The sequence below is a fragment of the Ranitomeya imitator genome, chromosome 3 (assembly GCF_032444005.1).
Source record: "Ranitomeya imitator isolate aRanImi1 chromosome 3, aRanImi1.pri, whole genome shotgun sequence".
Lineage (NCBI taxonomy): Eukaryota > Metazoa > Chordata > Amphibia > Anura > Dendrobatidae > Ranitomeya > Ranitomeya imitator.
Window position 1 is genome coordinate 387,202,832 of NC_091284.1, and position 15,329 is coordinate 387,218,160.

The window sequence follows — 15,329 nt, forward strand, 5'->3', positions numbered from 1 at the left end:
ACTCAATCCCAAGACTCAGGATTTGAGTTCATGAAGACCTCATGCGCTCGACACTGCTACTGGGGTGTCAGAGAGACAGAAATAATATTATTTAAGAAGCACGAGAGTGCGTGTGGTGCCGCACTGGCGGACGCCACTAACCACCCAGGCTTGGGTCAGGAAAGCACAGAGAAAGCACACGGTGCCACACTGGCGGTCACAGCAATTAGACGCTGTAATGTGTGTAACGTGCTGATGGCTTGGACGGGCGCTAGATCATTCACTAGATCATTCGCGAACAGTCAACAACTCTAGGAATGGGAATGATTTAGGAGCTTTTATCCATCGACATCCATCCATCTACACACACACATTATCAAGTCAATACTAGTGCATGGCCGTGCGGCCAGGCGAGCCTTAAATAGTTGCAGCACGTTTAGGACCTTCAGAGAAAGACCAATGGAGTTGCTGCAGTACCTGAGCATGTGACCCCAGATCTCCACTGAGAGCTCTTGCCCTGGGCATGCTCAGAGTGCAAAGCAGGACTTAGTCCTAGCACCTACAAGGACCTTCCAAGAAGGACCAATGACCTAGCTGCAGTATCTGATCATGTGACCCTCGATCTCCACTGAGAGATCTTACTCTGGGCATGCTCAGAACATGAAAAGCAGGACTTAGTCCCAAAAGCATCTGCTCGCCGCTGCCCAGCACTGACTTCAATGGCAGAAGCAGGAAATGCAGCAGTAACTCTTAGCACAGAGTCAGACTGAGCAAGACGCTGGGACTGATGTCTCCGCTGAGCAGGCTCCACTGTGGCAGGAGGAGAATGGGAGACCCGAGATTCCCCCTGTGCAGAGGCAGGAACTTGACCCCAACAGATGTACTGTAGTCCTTGTTTTGGCTAGTAAATAATACAATTGATCACTTTATTTATATTTTAAAGTTAAACCAAAATTAATAATTTTAATATGCTATAACCTTGTCATATTTAATTCCTTAAATCTTGTCACTTAGCTGAGTGTAATAATTTTAAAGTCTATGAACACCTTTGACATTGAAAATAATTTTAACACATTATACCTTTAATTAATAATATTAGGCAAAATTTCAGTCTCCATTCTTCATTCTTTCATTAATTTTAAGACCCACTAAAATGTAGTGTGCATCTTGATACTGGTTTCAGATTTTTATTTTGTTGGATTGTCATTCCCTGTAATACATGCTGTAATATGAACGCTGTATTTTTCTCCCTTTGTGCTTTCAATTTTATATAGCCTTTTTTCTACACTCTATACTGCACAATTATCATAAACGAATGTTCCTGGGAATAATCTGCTTAAACTGCCTGACAATCATCCAATAATCGAGCAAACACTCATTAAATTGATTTTCACTGTCTTTTAGTTCACCCAAAAGAACATCATTTTCAACAGTGCATCGTCCTGTGTAAACAGGACCTGCACTGCCAAGAATAATGGTAATGTATGCGCTATGAACAATCCATTACTGGTTGTTCAGTGTACAAGTGAAGTGCGGTCTGTCTTTGTAAACAGACTATTAAGATTCCGCCAATTAGCAAACAACTAGCTAATCAGTGGTAGATCAGCGCTGCCAATCACTCAATATTTAATTTTGTCCTGCAAAAACAAGCCCTCATATGGCTATCTCAGTGGAAAAATCAAAAGGTTGTAGCTCTCAGAAAACCAAAGTACGGTAATTTTTTGCTAAAAATGTAAAACACATTCTTATGAATCCAGTAATATTGTAATTGGACTGATTTGAACAATACATTTGTCTGATTACTTTTACTGCTCTATGAATGGCAAAAAATTAAAACAATTCGTGAAATTTTTCTTACTTCTGTATTCAAAAAATGTGAATCCAAAGTGATCAAAATACAGTATGTACTCCAAATTGGTACTAATAAAAACATTACTCATCCCCCAAAAAACAGGTCAGCTGAAAATATATATATAATATACACTACTCGTAAAAATAAAGGGATCACTTAAACAACAGAATATAACTCCAAATAAATCAAACCTCTGTGAAATCAAACTGTCCACTTAGGAAGCAACACTGTTTGACAATCAATTTCACATGCTGTTGTGCAAATGGAATAGACAACAGATGGAAATTACTGGCAATTATCAAGACACACTCACTAAAGGAGTGGTTCTGCAGGTGGGGACCACAGACCATATCTCAGTGATGTTTTGGTCACTTTTGAATGTTGGTTGTGCTTTCACACTCGTGGTAGCATGAGATGGACTCTACAACCCAGGCGCTACCAGGAGACAGGCCAGTACACCAGAACATGTGGAGGGGGCCGAAGGAGGGCATCAACACAGCGGCAGGACCGCTACCTCAGCCTTTGTGCTCCTGGAGCACTGTCAGAGCCCTGCAAAGTGACCTCCTGCAGGCCACAAATGTGCATGTGTTTGCACAAATGATTAGAAACCGACTCCATGAGGATGGTCTGAGTGCCTGACGTCCACAGATGGGGGTTGTGCTCACAGCCCAACACCGTAACAGTGTGCAGGTCGCTTGGCGTTTGCAACAGAACCCCTGGGTTGGCAAATTCTCCACTGGCACCCTGTGCTCTTCACAGATGAAAGCAGGTTCACACTGAGCACATGTGACAGAATCTGGAGACGCTGTGGAGAGCGATCTGCTGCCTGCAACATCCTTCAGCATGACCGGTTTGACAGTGGGTCAGTAATGGTGTGGGGTGGCATTTCTTTGGAAGGCTGCACAGCCCTCCATGTGCTCGCCAGAGGTAGCCTGACTGCCATTAGGTACCGAGATGAAATCCTCAGACCCCTTGTGAGACCATAATATGCTGGTGAGGTTGGCCCTGGGTTCCTCCTAATGCAGGACAAGATTAAGGCATTGAAGCTATGGACTGGCCCGCCTGTTCTCCAGACCTGAATCTGATTGAACACATCTGGGACATCATGTCTCGCCCCATCCACCAACGTCACATTGCACAACAAGACTGTCCAGGAGTTGGAGGATGCTTTAGTCCAGGTCTGGGAGGAGATCCTTCAGGAGACCATCTGCCGCCTCACCAGGAGCATGCCCAGGCGTTGTAGGGAGATCATACAGGCACGTGAAGGCCACACACACTATTTGGTATCATTTCATTGCCTTGAGGCATTTCCACTGAATTTGGATCAGCATGTAACTTCATTTTCCACTTTGATTTTGAGCATCATTCCAACTCCAGACCTTCGTGGGATATTAGTTGTGATTTACATTCATAACTTTTAGGTTTTATTGTTCTCAGCACATTCCACTATGTAATGAATAAAGATTTACAACTGGAATATTTAATTCAGTGATATCTAAGATGTGCGATTTTAGTGTCCCCTTTATTTTTTGAGCGGTGTATATAACTATCAAAATATTGGGATGAAAAAAACACTTTTTCTCATTTGTGTTTAGTGAATAAAAGTAGCCGAATAGAATGAAATTATATAAATTTGAAATTACTATTATCATACTGACCCAAAAAAATAAAATTGTCTTATCACTTACAGTACACTGCATAGAGGATGGCAGAAAAAAAATAATCATAAAAACAATTCTTGAACTGCAGTGCTGATCATTTGTTATTTCTGGCTTCCAATAAGTAGAATAAGGCTATGTTAACACTTATGCTGTGCCCTGTGATCCGGTTAACAATTATGTAAGTATTTCACCGATTTCCATCTAAACCCCCATAAGAGGATTCTCCACTGTAACCATTCTTTATAATGAAGCAAGTGCAGGAGTTTGGACTCCGTCTGGCTTTTTTTTCTGCAGTGTCTGTCTTTTTTAGGCATAAGCAAAAATGTGATCGACCATGGGCTTGTGCATGCTTAACCCTAGAACGCATGACGTTAAAAATACACTGCACATATTAACGTATTTGGGGCCTTTTAGGCCCCCATGCACATAATGTAGAAAAACACAGTTAAATAACTTTTACAAGTTTATTTCAAAATTGCTAAATAAAATATGAATAGTGGACAAAATTGTAATTATAATTTTTCACAGAAAACACCAAAAAATCTTTTTTTTCCCAAATTTCACACAAAGACATGAAAACTCACAAAAACGCATAGAAATCTATAGCAAACTAGCTGCAGCTACATTTTTATTCTAACTTTATTTTCTATTATATTACTCTTCCAAACAATTCTGACATGTTATTTTTTCAGAAGTTTTGTGCAATTTTTATGACTTGAATATGGTATAACACAATATTATCTTCTTCCTGTTGGACATACGGAACTCAGCCTTAAACAATTTTTTACATCAACCTGTAAAGTCAGAGGAATATGTGGGTACAGTAGAGGCCCATGGATTTTGTCCATAAGTGGCATATCTTAGTACCTTACTTGATTCATTAACACTCAGCTCGACTGGAGCCATGTGCTTGAGCTTTAATAATAAGATCTTAAAAATAAGACAAATAATATACAATATATACTATCAGGCTTGCCAACTGTCCAGAAATTCCTGGACAGTGTGTAAAAATAGAGCACTTATTTACGCTGTCCGTAAAAAAAAAAAGTGACGCGCCCGTGAATTTTTTGAAACTGGGGAAACTTATACAGATTATATTGACCATTATTATCATTATTTTGCAGTTTACAGTCAATGCAGCTGATGTCTTCATATCAGAATTATGAGCTGTAGACATGGATCACTCATAATCATAATGATTTATTATGGTTTTCCATTGTATCTGTAAAAAATATTGTCTCTCCATGATCTTTTGAGAAACTGTCCAGAAAAAATAGTCAAATTGACAACCGTGTGTACTATAATAAAAATAATATCAATGTGAAATGAACTAGGAGCTCCATCTACTTTCTTGGCTTTGTGGATCTATACTATCACTTTATAATGACTTTTTAATATTATGCCAGAGTTTCTACTATAATTTGTGGGAATGCCGTTCTTTAGTTGATTTTTCTAGTGGTGAGAAAATCACTGAAAATATCTTCAAAGAGTGGTGATCCATGACAGCTATGAGCTAGGTGTCATATACTGTTGCATCGTTCATGACTGTTCTATTTGCTCGTAGACACATCTTTCACCACCAGCCTTATCAAATATACCTAGTTTTCATATAACGATCACGATGATTTTAAAAAATGCTATTCTCTCTGCTAAATCTCTGAAAAGCAAATGAAAGTTTCAAGGCTTGATTATTTCTAAGGCTTTAGATGTTTCTTGGTATTTTTAGTAAATCTCGCCCATTACAGAGTGTATCCTGCTATTTCAATTAGTTCATTTCAATGCTATGCTTTATTGCTCTAATGCCGCTGACTGTTTGTCTTTCCCTCACAAGCATTGCATTGAATTAAAGGCTTTAATATTTATGTTTAGCAAATTCTTAACAATATTTAAGAGAGCAAGAATGGAGGCAACACTCAAGAGGTCTTATTGAATGATTTGTGCAGTTTTGTTCACCCATATACTCAGAAATATCTAGATATAAAGCTGAAATGAACAATTCTTATGCAATACCAATGTACTTTTGGCATGAATCCAGAAACAAATGGATTGTAAAGCATTTCATATATAGTATGAGTTTCAAGTATATACTGTCAAAATGTAAAATTAAGCGGATCATTTTCTCATGAGCTACCGGTAATTTGGTTGAGCATTCCATGTATGATAATGCTTGTCTTAACCAGCTGTAGATTAGAATTATAACGTGTGTCCTACTCTCTTGCAGTGGTTTTTGGTCAGTTCACCTTCTTCCAAACAGCTCTTAACGATGTAGTAGAAGTCCATGATGGGCCCAATGAACAAGCTCGTCTTCTCAGCTCTCTTTCTGGATCCCACACTGGTATGAGGCAGCATGACCTAAAAAAAATATTTTGTTTAATGTATTTGGATTAAGAATAGTGAACTGGACATGCAAAGGATAAAATATCTAATTCTAATTCCTAATTCTAAATTCTAATATTGTAATTTTATTTTTTAAGTAAAATTCCAGATTTATATGATGATTGTGTGTATAAAAAGTAATTCAACAATATGTTAATGCTTACCCCAAACTTGGATTATCACATGGATAGCTTTAAAAGGTTTAGGCTGCCATGTCTGAGGTCTGCATAAAGTACTGTCAGATACCCTATGTCACAGCTAACATAAGGGTATCATGGCTCGAGCCTTGTGATCTCTGAAGTCTTCTCAATGGGGTGCACAAGCTCAGGAATCCTGTGTATTCATTGGCTACAGGTTCCCCTCACCGACCTACTGCTTTAACCCTATGCAATGTAAGGTGGCTGTCGGACACCTAGTGGTTGGGGGATAAACATGAAGTAATGCATTTGTACAAATTGGACTAAAAGGGGTTAATAGGCCATGACAGATTGATAGTGAGCAGCAGATTTTTAGGTGTTGAGTTCCTGCCGCTGCACAGGGGGAATCTCAAACCATGTCCACTGCGGTCTCCCATTTTTCTCCAGCCGCAGTGGAACCTGCTCAGTGGAGATGTCGGTTCCAGCGCCCGGCTGCCCTTCCAGGTTCAGCCATTATAACCAGTACTGTTCAGCGGCAAGCAGGCACTACTGGGACTAAGTCCAGCTTTTCTCCTTCTGAGCATGCCCAAGGGAAGACCTCTCATTGGAGGTCGGGGGTCACACGCTCAGGTCCTGTAGCAGCTCCTATTGGTCCACTAGGAAGGTCCTGGAGAGCTACAACTATAAAAGGTTCGCATGGCCGCACAGCCATGCACTAGAATCATTTGTGTTTGGCTGTTGCCAGTGGATACTCTACCACTCAGTTCATATGTGGTGTGAGTCTGTTTAGTTTGGGGCTATACACTCAGGCAGGCAGCTAGCGTCTGTGAGGGCAATTAGCCTTGGCTTAGCATCTGGTACCTTCATGTGTGCGGTTAGCACCAAAGAGTTCCAGAGCAAACACAACCTTAGTTAGGGTATTATTCTATTTGTACAGCGTGACTCTGTGAGGCAACAGAGCTCGCATTCATTTCACACAGGGTGAAGTTTATCCCACGTGTGAGCTCAGTGTCCATCCGCCATTACTTTGCAGCAGCTATCTCTGCACGGTGGACCCCGGGCTGCAAACGTACCTTGTATCATTCTCTCTGTTACTTGGTGCATTCCGCTAGCCCTAACAGTATAATAGCGCCAGAGTTTGGCTAGTAATGGCGGACAAACAGCAACTGCTGCGGTACATCCTGCAGCTGGAAGGCAGGTTGGCAGCTCTTGAGCGCACAACCTCAGCTGAGGATGTTACCGCCGTAGCTGTTCAGGCTGCTAGCGTGGCTGCAGCAAGTTTGTCTACTGCCACCCCTGTTCTGACCTTATCTCACCTCCAGCTGCCAGATAAATACTCTGGTGATAGTAAATCTTGTAGGGGTGTCGTGAGCCAGTGCGCAATACACCTTGAGCTCCTGGCTGCACTTTTTCCCACAGAGCGGGCAAAGGTGGGATTCATTATATCTCTCCTGTCGGACAGGGTGTTTGAGTGGGCTATGCTGCTGTGGGAGCATGGCGATCATGTGGTGCAGAGTGCTCCGCTGTTCTTGAGCACTCAGAAACAGACCTCAAGACACCCATGATATGGCGCTCCAACTGTTGGCATTGACTCAGGGCTCGTCCATAATCAGCCATTTTGCCGTCCACTTCTGGACTTTAGCATCTGAGCCCTCATCCTTGTATTTTGAAGGGGGCTGGCTGACCATGTGAAGGACACTTTGGCCACTAGGAAGATTCCCGCCACACTGGAGGAGCTAATAGCTGTATCTACTCGCATAGATCTTCGTTTTAATGAACGAAGGTTGGAGCGAGCCCAGTGTAGGCAGAGGTTTCGGCTGGCTCCCACCTTCGTCAAACCTTTGGAATCTCCGGTCCAGGCGGCCGAGTCACATGAGGCCATGGAGGTGTGATGAGCGGGATCTAAGTCCCAGACCACTCATGCACTCAAGGTCTGTCATGTCTGCCGGCAGTCAGGACATCTTGCCTCCAGATGTTCCCAGCGGTTGGGAAAATGTCAGCGTCAAGTGGTTGTAGGAGGAGGTACATTAGACACGGCAACGTTTTCCTCCAAACTGTCCTTTAAGGGGACAATTACCATAGGCTCATTCACTCATTCGGTAGAGCATTGCGTGGATTCCGGGGAGGAGGGCAATTTTATGTCATCTGCCTTTGCCCAACAAAACGCAATACCCCTTGTGATGCTCGCCAAACCAGTGACTGTGGTGAATGGGTCGACACTGCCCTCACAGATAAAACACCTGATCATCCCATTTACTCTATCTATGTTGCCATCTCATCAGGAGATTATGTCTCTACTTGTCATTCCTGAGGGAACTGATGAGGTCCTGTAAGGGATACCTTGGCTACGGTACCACTCCCATCATATGACTGTTCTATTGACCTATTAGTTATCCTAATCACCACAAAAAAAAAAAAATTGCAGAAAAAATCCCATAAAAATATAACTTTATTAATATGCAATAATAAAAGTGTACCAGAACAGATACAAAGGACACAAGTATGGAGACAAAGGAACTCAAGTGATAATACATAAAACAAAGGGCCCAAGATCCCACCCATAGACAAAGCATACCATACTCCAAAAATAAAGGATATCAATCCATAAGTATGGGCAAAGTATGTATATACATACAATTATGATGCTGGTACCATGACCCGATATCCAACTAGGCAACAACAATGTAGCAGGGCAGAGTGACATACATTACCTGGTATGCCTGGCAACGGGGGACCCAGAGCCCACCCCGACGCGCGTTTCGGAGCCACAGACCGGCTCCTTCCTCAGGGGGCGCAGGGAAAAGACAGAGACAGCCATCTATATATACACACTCTCTAATAAGGCCAACCCAGAAATAATTACCTGCACATTCAGAGACGCAGCACCTGCAGATGCCGCCGACCACGGAGCCACCCCCACCCGCCGGAGCCGGAAACACGTGTAAAAACACGTGATACAGCCCCATGCGGCAGCGAGGACGCCGACATCGGCGGCTGTTGCCAACCACGGCGCACACGCCGCCAACCGGAACCGGAAACACGCGGGCCCACGTGATCCGGTATCCATGGCGACGGAAACGCCGCGGTCGCAAACTACAGGGGCAGCGTCTACATGAACATAACAGGGCAGAGTAGACGGGAGAAAACCGGAACCAAATGAAGGAGCACATACAGAGGGAAAAACCCTCATAGAACAACATCTCTTAAATAAACATAAATTCATCACTGCTCCACATATTATAATACATAAGAAATGATAACGTATATAACAATAAATAATAATAACAACAAAGGAACATAACAAAAAATAACGAAAAATACATGCATAAATAATACAAAAAACCCCCTCAGCAGAGAAAGCCATATACAAACTACATATGCAACAATATAGTATATAAATACAAATGACATAGAACACACATATATATAAACAGGGCGACAGATGAGCTGACACACATCCCGCTGGCATAACGTTATTCAGGTATATCTTCACCAATCCATATCAATAGCACCAATATAGATCAACCTAAATAACGATAAACACAAAGTAATTAAATAGAAGAAAATTAAAAGCAGATTAAAAGCAATGTACATAACACTTGAGATGGGAGCCGAAATGCTCAACAATCACGAAGGAAGATCACAGAAAAGGAGCAAATGAGATATTCTCATTCAATCCATAAGGGTGGGTTGTCCGCAATGTCCATATCCACCTTGTTTCCAATTGCGCCAGACGCTTGGCCAAATTTCCCCCTCTGATGTTAATATGTAGGAGATCAATGCCACGTACGCGCAATAGTGTACTATCACTATGATGGAATTCTCTAAAATGGCGTGGCAAGGTCTTTTTATTGACCTATTGCCTGGTGCTGAGCTTCCCCGGGGTCGAGTCTACCCGTTATCTCTCCCAGAGACAGAGGCAATGTCTCAGTACATCCTGGAGAATCTGGCAAGAGGATTCATTAGGAAGTCAGTGTCATCTGCAGGGGCTGGGTTCTTTTTCGTGCAAAAGAAGAACGGAGAATTATGTCCTTGCATAGATTATAGGGGTCTTAACGCCATCACTGTTAAGAATAAGTACCCATTGCCCCTGATATCTAAGCTCTTTGATAGGCTTCAGGGAGCAAGGGTATTTACTAAACTAGATCTGCGGGGTGCTTACAACCTGACTCGCATCCGTGAGGGGGACGAATGTAGCATGGCTTTTAACACCAGGAATGGGCACTATGAATACCTGGTGATGCCCTTCGATTTCTGTAATGCCCCAGCCGTTTTCCAAGACTTTGTGAATGTTATCTTCCGGGATATGCCCTCCACCTCGGTTGTAGTCTATCTGGATGATATTCTCATCTACTTTCCAGATATAGACTTCCACCGGAGAGATGTTTGCAAAGTCTTCAACCTCCTACGGGCAAACTTCCTCTATGCCAAGTTGGAGAAGAGTGTGTTTGAGCAGGAGTCCTTGCCTTTCCTGGGCTATATCATCTTGGCCCAAGGATTGGCTTTAGATCCCGTCAAGCTACAGGCTGTTATGGACTGGCAGGAACCCCATTCTCTCAAAGCGGTGCAGCGCTTTATGGGGTTCATCAACTATTATCGCCAGTTCATTCCTCACTCCTCAACTTTGGTAGCTCCTCTGGTTGCCCTCACCCAGAAGGGAGCAAATCCCAAATTGTGGTCGGAAGAGGTCTCCAAGGCCTTCCTCTCTATTAAGTCCCACTTTGCTAGCGCTCCCATTCTACATCGCCCCGATGTAGATAAACCTTTCATAATGGAGGTGGATGCCTCATCTGTCGGTGCTGTAGCAGTCCTATTCCAAAAGGATGCTCAAGATCGGAAGCATCCTTGCTTCTTTTTCTCTAAGACTTTCACACCGGTGGAGAGGAATTATTTCATAGGGGACAAGGAGTTGCTAGCTATGAAGTTGGCCTTCTCAGAGTGGAGACACCTCCTGGAGGGGGCTCATTTTCCCTTCCAAATCTGTACCGACCACAAAACTTTGGTTTACTTGCAGACTGTCCAGCGGCTAAATTCTCGCCAGGCTAGATGGTCCTTGTTCTTCTCCCGTTTCCACTTCACTCTCCATTATCTTTCCGGGGAGAAGAACATCTGTGCCGACGCTCTCTCCCGCTCTGTAGTATCATCAGTGGAGGAGGAGGAGCCTCGGTTAATTGTCCCTTCGGAGAGTTTGAGGACCGTGGCCCCGGTTTCGCTTCCCCGGGCAAGACTTTTGTGCCATCTAATTTGCAACCGGAGGTCCTCTCTTGGGCTCACTCATCCAGGGTGGGTGGCCATTTTGGGACTTTGAGGACATCTGAGCTTCTGGCGAGGACGTACTGGTAGCCACATATGGCCCGTGACATCGGAGACTATATTTTGGCGTGTGTCTCCTGAGCCAAGAATCGGTCTCCTGGGCAACAGCCTGCTGGGCTACTTTACCCTCTGCCGGTGGCAGACATGCCCTGGGAGATGGTTGGGATAAACTTCGTGGTGGGCTTACCCAAGTCTCGTAGCTTCACCGTTATCTGGGTAGTCACCGACCATTTTTCTAAAATGGTGCACTTGGTGCCACTTCCACAGTTACCTTCTGAACGGGCCTTGGTGGCGTTGTTCATTAAACATGTTTTCCATCTACGTGGCATGCCTGACAAAATTGTCAGTGACTGGGGTCCCCAGTTTGCGTCTTGGTTTTGGAGAGAGCTCTGTCGTTTACTCAGCATTGAGCTGAATCTATCTTCTGTGTACCATCCTGAGATGAATGTGTTGGTAGAGAGGGCCAACCAGACTCTGGTCACATACCTGCGACATCTTGTCTCTGCCAGGCAGGATGACTGGGCATCTTTGTTACCTTGGGAGAAATTTTATTTGAACAATGCCGTAGCCAACTCCACCGGGCAGACTCCATTTCTCCTTAATTACGGCCAGCATCCGCGTGTCCCTGTGCCGATGCCCGTGTCATCCACCGATTCTATGGTGGCAGACTGGACGGTGGAGGCACGTGACATTTGGGACCACACACAGGATGCCATCCGGGCCTCCAAGGAGAGAATGAGGGCTTCAGCCGATGCACACAGGCGCCCTGCTACGACCTTTGCTCCTGGCGACTTAGTGTGGCTCTCCGCCCGTAATATCAGGCTGTGAGTTGAGTCCACTAAGTTTGCGCCTCGCTACTTTGGCCCTTCCAAGGTCCTGGAACAAGTTAACCCTGAGGTCTACCGTTTGGCTATTCCTCCGCTCCTAGGTATCACCAACAATTTTCATGTATCCCTCGTAAAGCCAGTCTATATGTCCTGGTTTTCCAAGTCATCTGCTGGGACATCGGGTATATCCAAGGATGAGTACGAGGTGAACTCTATCTTGGAGTGCAAGGGGGTAAATGACAAAAAATACTATCTAGTGGACTGGAAGGGCCGCGGCCCAGAGGACAGAAGCTGGAAACCTGTGGAGCACATTCGGGCTCCTCTGCTCATTGCAACCTTTGAACATAGCGAGGCCCAAGGAGGGGGGCCCTAGGAGGGGGGGTAATGTTAGGTGTCTAGTTCCTGCTGATGCACAGGGGGAATCTCGAACCATGTCCGCTGAGGTCTCCCATTCTTCTCCAGCCACAGCAAAACCTGCTCAGTGGAGACATTGGTCCCAGTGCCTGGCTCGGACAGATACTGCATGTTTGGTTACTGCTGCCCATCCAGGTTCAGCCATTATAACCAGTACCGTTCGGCGGCAAGCAGGCGCACCTGGGACTAAGTCCTGCTTTTCTCCTTCTGAGCATGCCCAAGGGAAGACCTCTCATTGGAGGTTGGGGGTCACACGCTCAGGTCCTGTAGTAGCTCCTATTGGTCCACTAGGAAGGTCCTGGAGAGCTACCACTATAAAAGGTTTGCATGGCCGCACGGCCATGCACTGGTATCATTTGTGTTTGGCTGTTGCCAGTGGATACTCTACCACTCAGTTCATATGTGGTGTGAATCTGTTTAGTTTGGGGCTGTACACTCAGGCAGGCAGCTAGCGTCAGTGGGGGCAGTTATCCTTGGCTTAGCATCTGGTTCCTTCATGTGTGCGGTTAGCACAGAAGAGTTCCAGAGCAAACACAACCCTAGTTAGGGTATTATTCCATGTGTACAGCGCGACTCTGTGAGGCAACAGAGCTCGCTTTCATTTCACACAGGGTGAAGTTTAACCCATGTGTGAGCTTAGTGTCCATCCGCCATTACTTTGCAGCAGGTATCTCTGCACGGTGGACCCCAGGCTGCGAACGCACCTCGTATTATTCTCTCTATTACTTGGTGCGCTCCACTAGCCCTAACACAGATGAGTTGGGAGAGAATGCTACTCTCCATATCTCCACCCCTGGGTGTGGTTCATTGTGTATATTTAGAGCTGTTTGTCTAAGGCCACTTTCACATATCTGTCTTTCACCGTCAGGCTCAATCCGGGAAATTTAGAAAAAACTGGATCCGGCGAAAGATGCTGCCGGATCTGATTTTTTTCCCCTAAATTTGTATTAGCGCCGGATTGTGCCGGATGACCTTATGTTTCATCCGATTTTCGCTGGATTCAGCAAAAATGTCGTTTCCGGCATCTGCAAAAAAACGTACACAGTAACTTTTTTGTCTCCGGCGAAAAAGCCAGAAGCGGCGGATCTTCTGGCTTCCGGCTTTTTGCTAGAATGGAAGCCTATGGAAGCAGGAATGTGCCAGATCCAGAAAATGACGGATTCTGGCACCGGATTCCGTATTTTGAAACTGAGCATACTTCAATTTTTTTTTAATCCAATTACCTGGATATGCTAGTCGGATCCATCGCATCAGTTTTTCACAATCTGCGACGGATCCGTTTTTTTTCAAGATTCGACGGATTGTGCGTGACGGCAAAAACCTGATGTGTGAAAGTAGCCTTACACATGTCTGTGTGAATGGAGTTGTGTAGATCTCCTGGATTGAGTGCCTTTGCTGAAGGACTAAGAAGTTGAACTCTAAAGGTACCGTCACATTAAGCGACGCTGCAGCGATATAGACAACGATGCCGATCGCTGCAGCGTTGCTGTTTAGTTGTTGTGTGGTCGCTGGAGAGCTCTCACACAGACAGCTCTCCAGCGACCAACGATGCCGAGGTCCCCGGGTAACCAGGGTAAACATCGGGTTACTAAGCGCAGGGCCGCGCTTAGTAACCCGATGTTTACCCTGGTTACCATTGTAAATGTAAAAAAAAAAAAACACTACATACTTACATTCCGGTGTCTGTCGTGTCCCTCGCCGTCAGCTTCCCGCACTGAGGGCCGGCCGTAAAGCAGAGCACAGCGGTGACATCACCGCTATGCTTTCCGGCCGGCGCTCACAGTCAGTGTGAGAAGCTGACGGCGAGGGACGCGACAGACACCAGAATGTAAGTATGTAGTGTTTGTTTTTTTTACATTTACAATGGTAATCAGGGTAAATATCGGGTTACTAAGCGTGGCCATGCGCTTAGTAACCCGATGTTTACCCTGGTTACCAGTGAAGACATCGCTGGATCGGCATCACACACGCTGATTCAGCAATGTCAGCGGGTGATCCAGCGACGAAATAAAGTTCTAGCCTTCTAGCTCCGACCAGCGATGTCACAGCAGGATCCTGATCGCTGCTGCGTGTCAAACACAACAATATCGCTATCCAGGACGCTGCAACGTCACGGATCGCTATCGTTATCTTTGTTAAGTTGTTCAGTGTGAAGGTACCTTAATCCAGGTGGGCTAATCAGCACTACTGTATGGACTTTTTTTTATTTTGTTCTTTGAGCCAGACAAGGGCTGTATTTGAGTTGCCTGTAATGGGGTTCATGAAGACTGCAATAAACCAGCCAGACTTTAAATAGAAAAGGTTCCTGTAATACCTCAGATTGTTCCCAAGTAAGTAGCATTGTTACAGCGCAATAATAAAAAGGTGAGATGATAATAATAGAAAGTTATCAATCAACAGCAGGAGGGTGTGAGTGATGCAGAAGTAATTCTAAGGTCATGAATACTGAGGATTCCATATTGACAAGTAAACTGCAGAAATCAGTAACTAATTGTTGCTGTTAGATAGGACTTCATTAACCAGGTACCAGATGCCCTTTTAGTACTGGTCATATTTCTTCGTTTTTTGAAATGCTCACGTCTAAATGTATTTTCGTGAAGAAAAAAATCACAGGTTTAATTATTCAACAAAAAATGCAATACCTTTGTACATGCATTGTACTACTAATCTGAGTTGCAATCTGTGTCATAGTCTAGACCTACACTTACAATTTTGCCTGCTTCAGAGCTGAAATTTCCCAGTATTCTCATCTTTCTCTGGTAATTTGCTT

General features: G+C 44.4%; 1 protein-coding gene across 1 annotated transcript in view; it reads left to right on the forward strand.

Moving 5' to 3' along the window:
* Positions 1–15,329, forward strand: part of CSMD2 (CUB and Sushi multiple domains 2) — a 1,686,610-nt gene that overhangs the window by 1,477,420 nt on the left and 193,861 nt on the right. Inside the window, exon 32 of the mRNA XM_069756979.1 lies at positions 5,714–5,827. Within this exon, the coding sequence (XP_069613080.1) occupies positions 5,714–5,827 (114 nt within the window). The remainder of the gene's footprint in view (positions 1–5,713; positions 5,828–15,329) is intronic.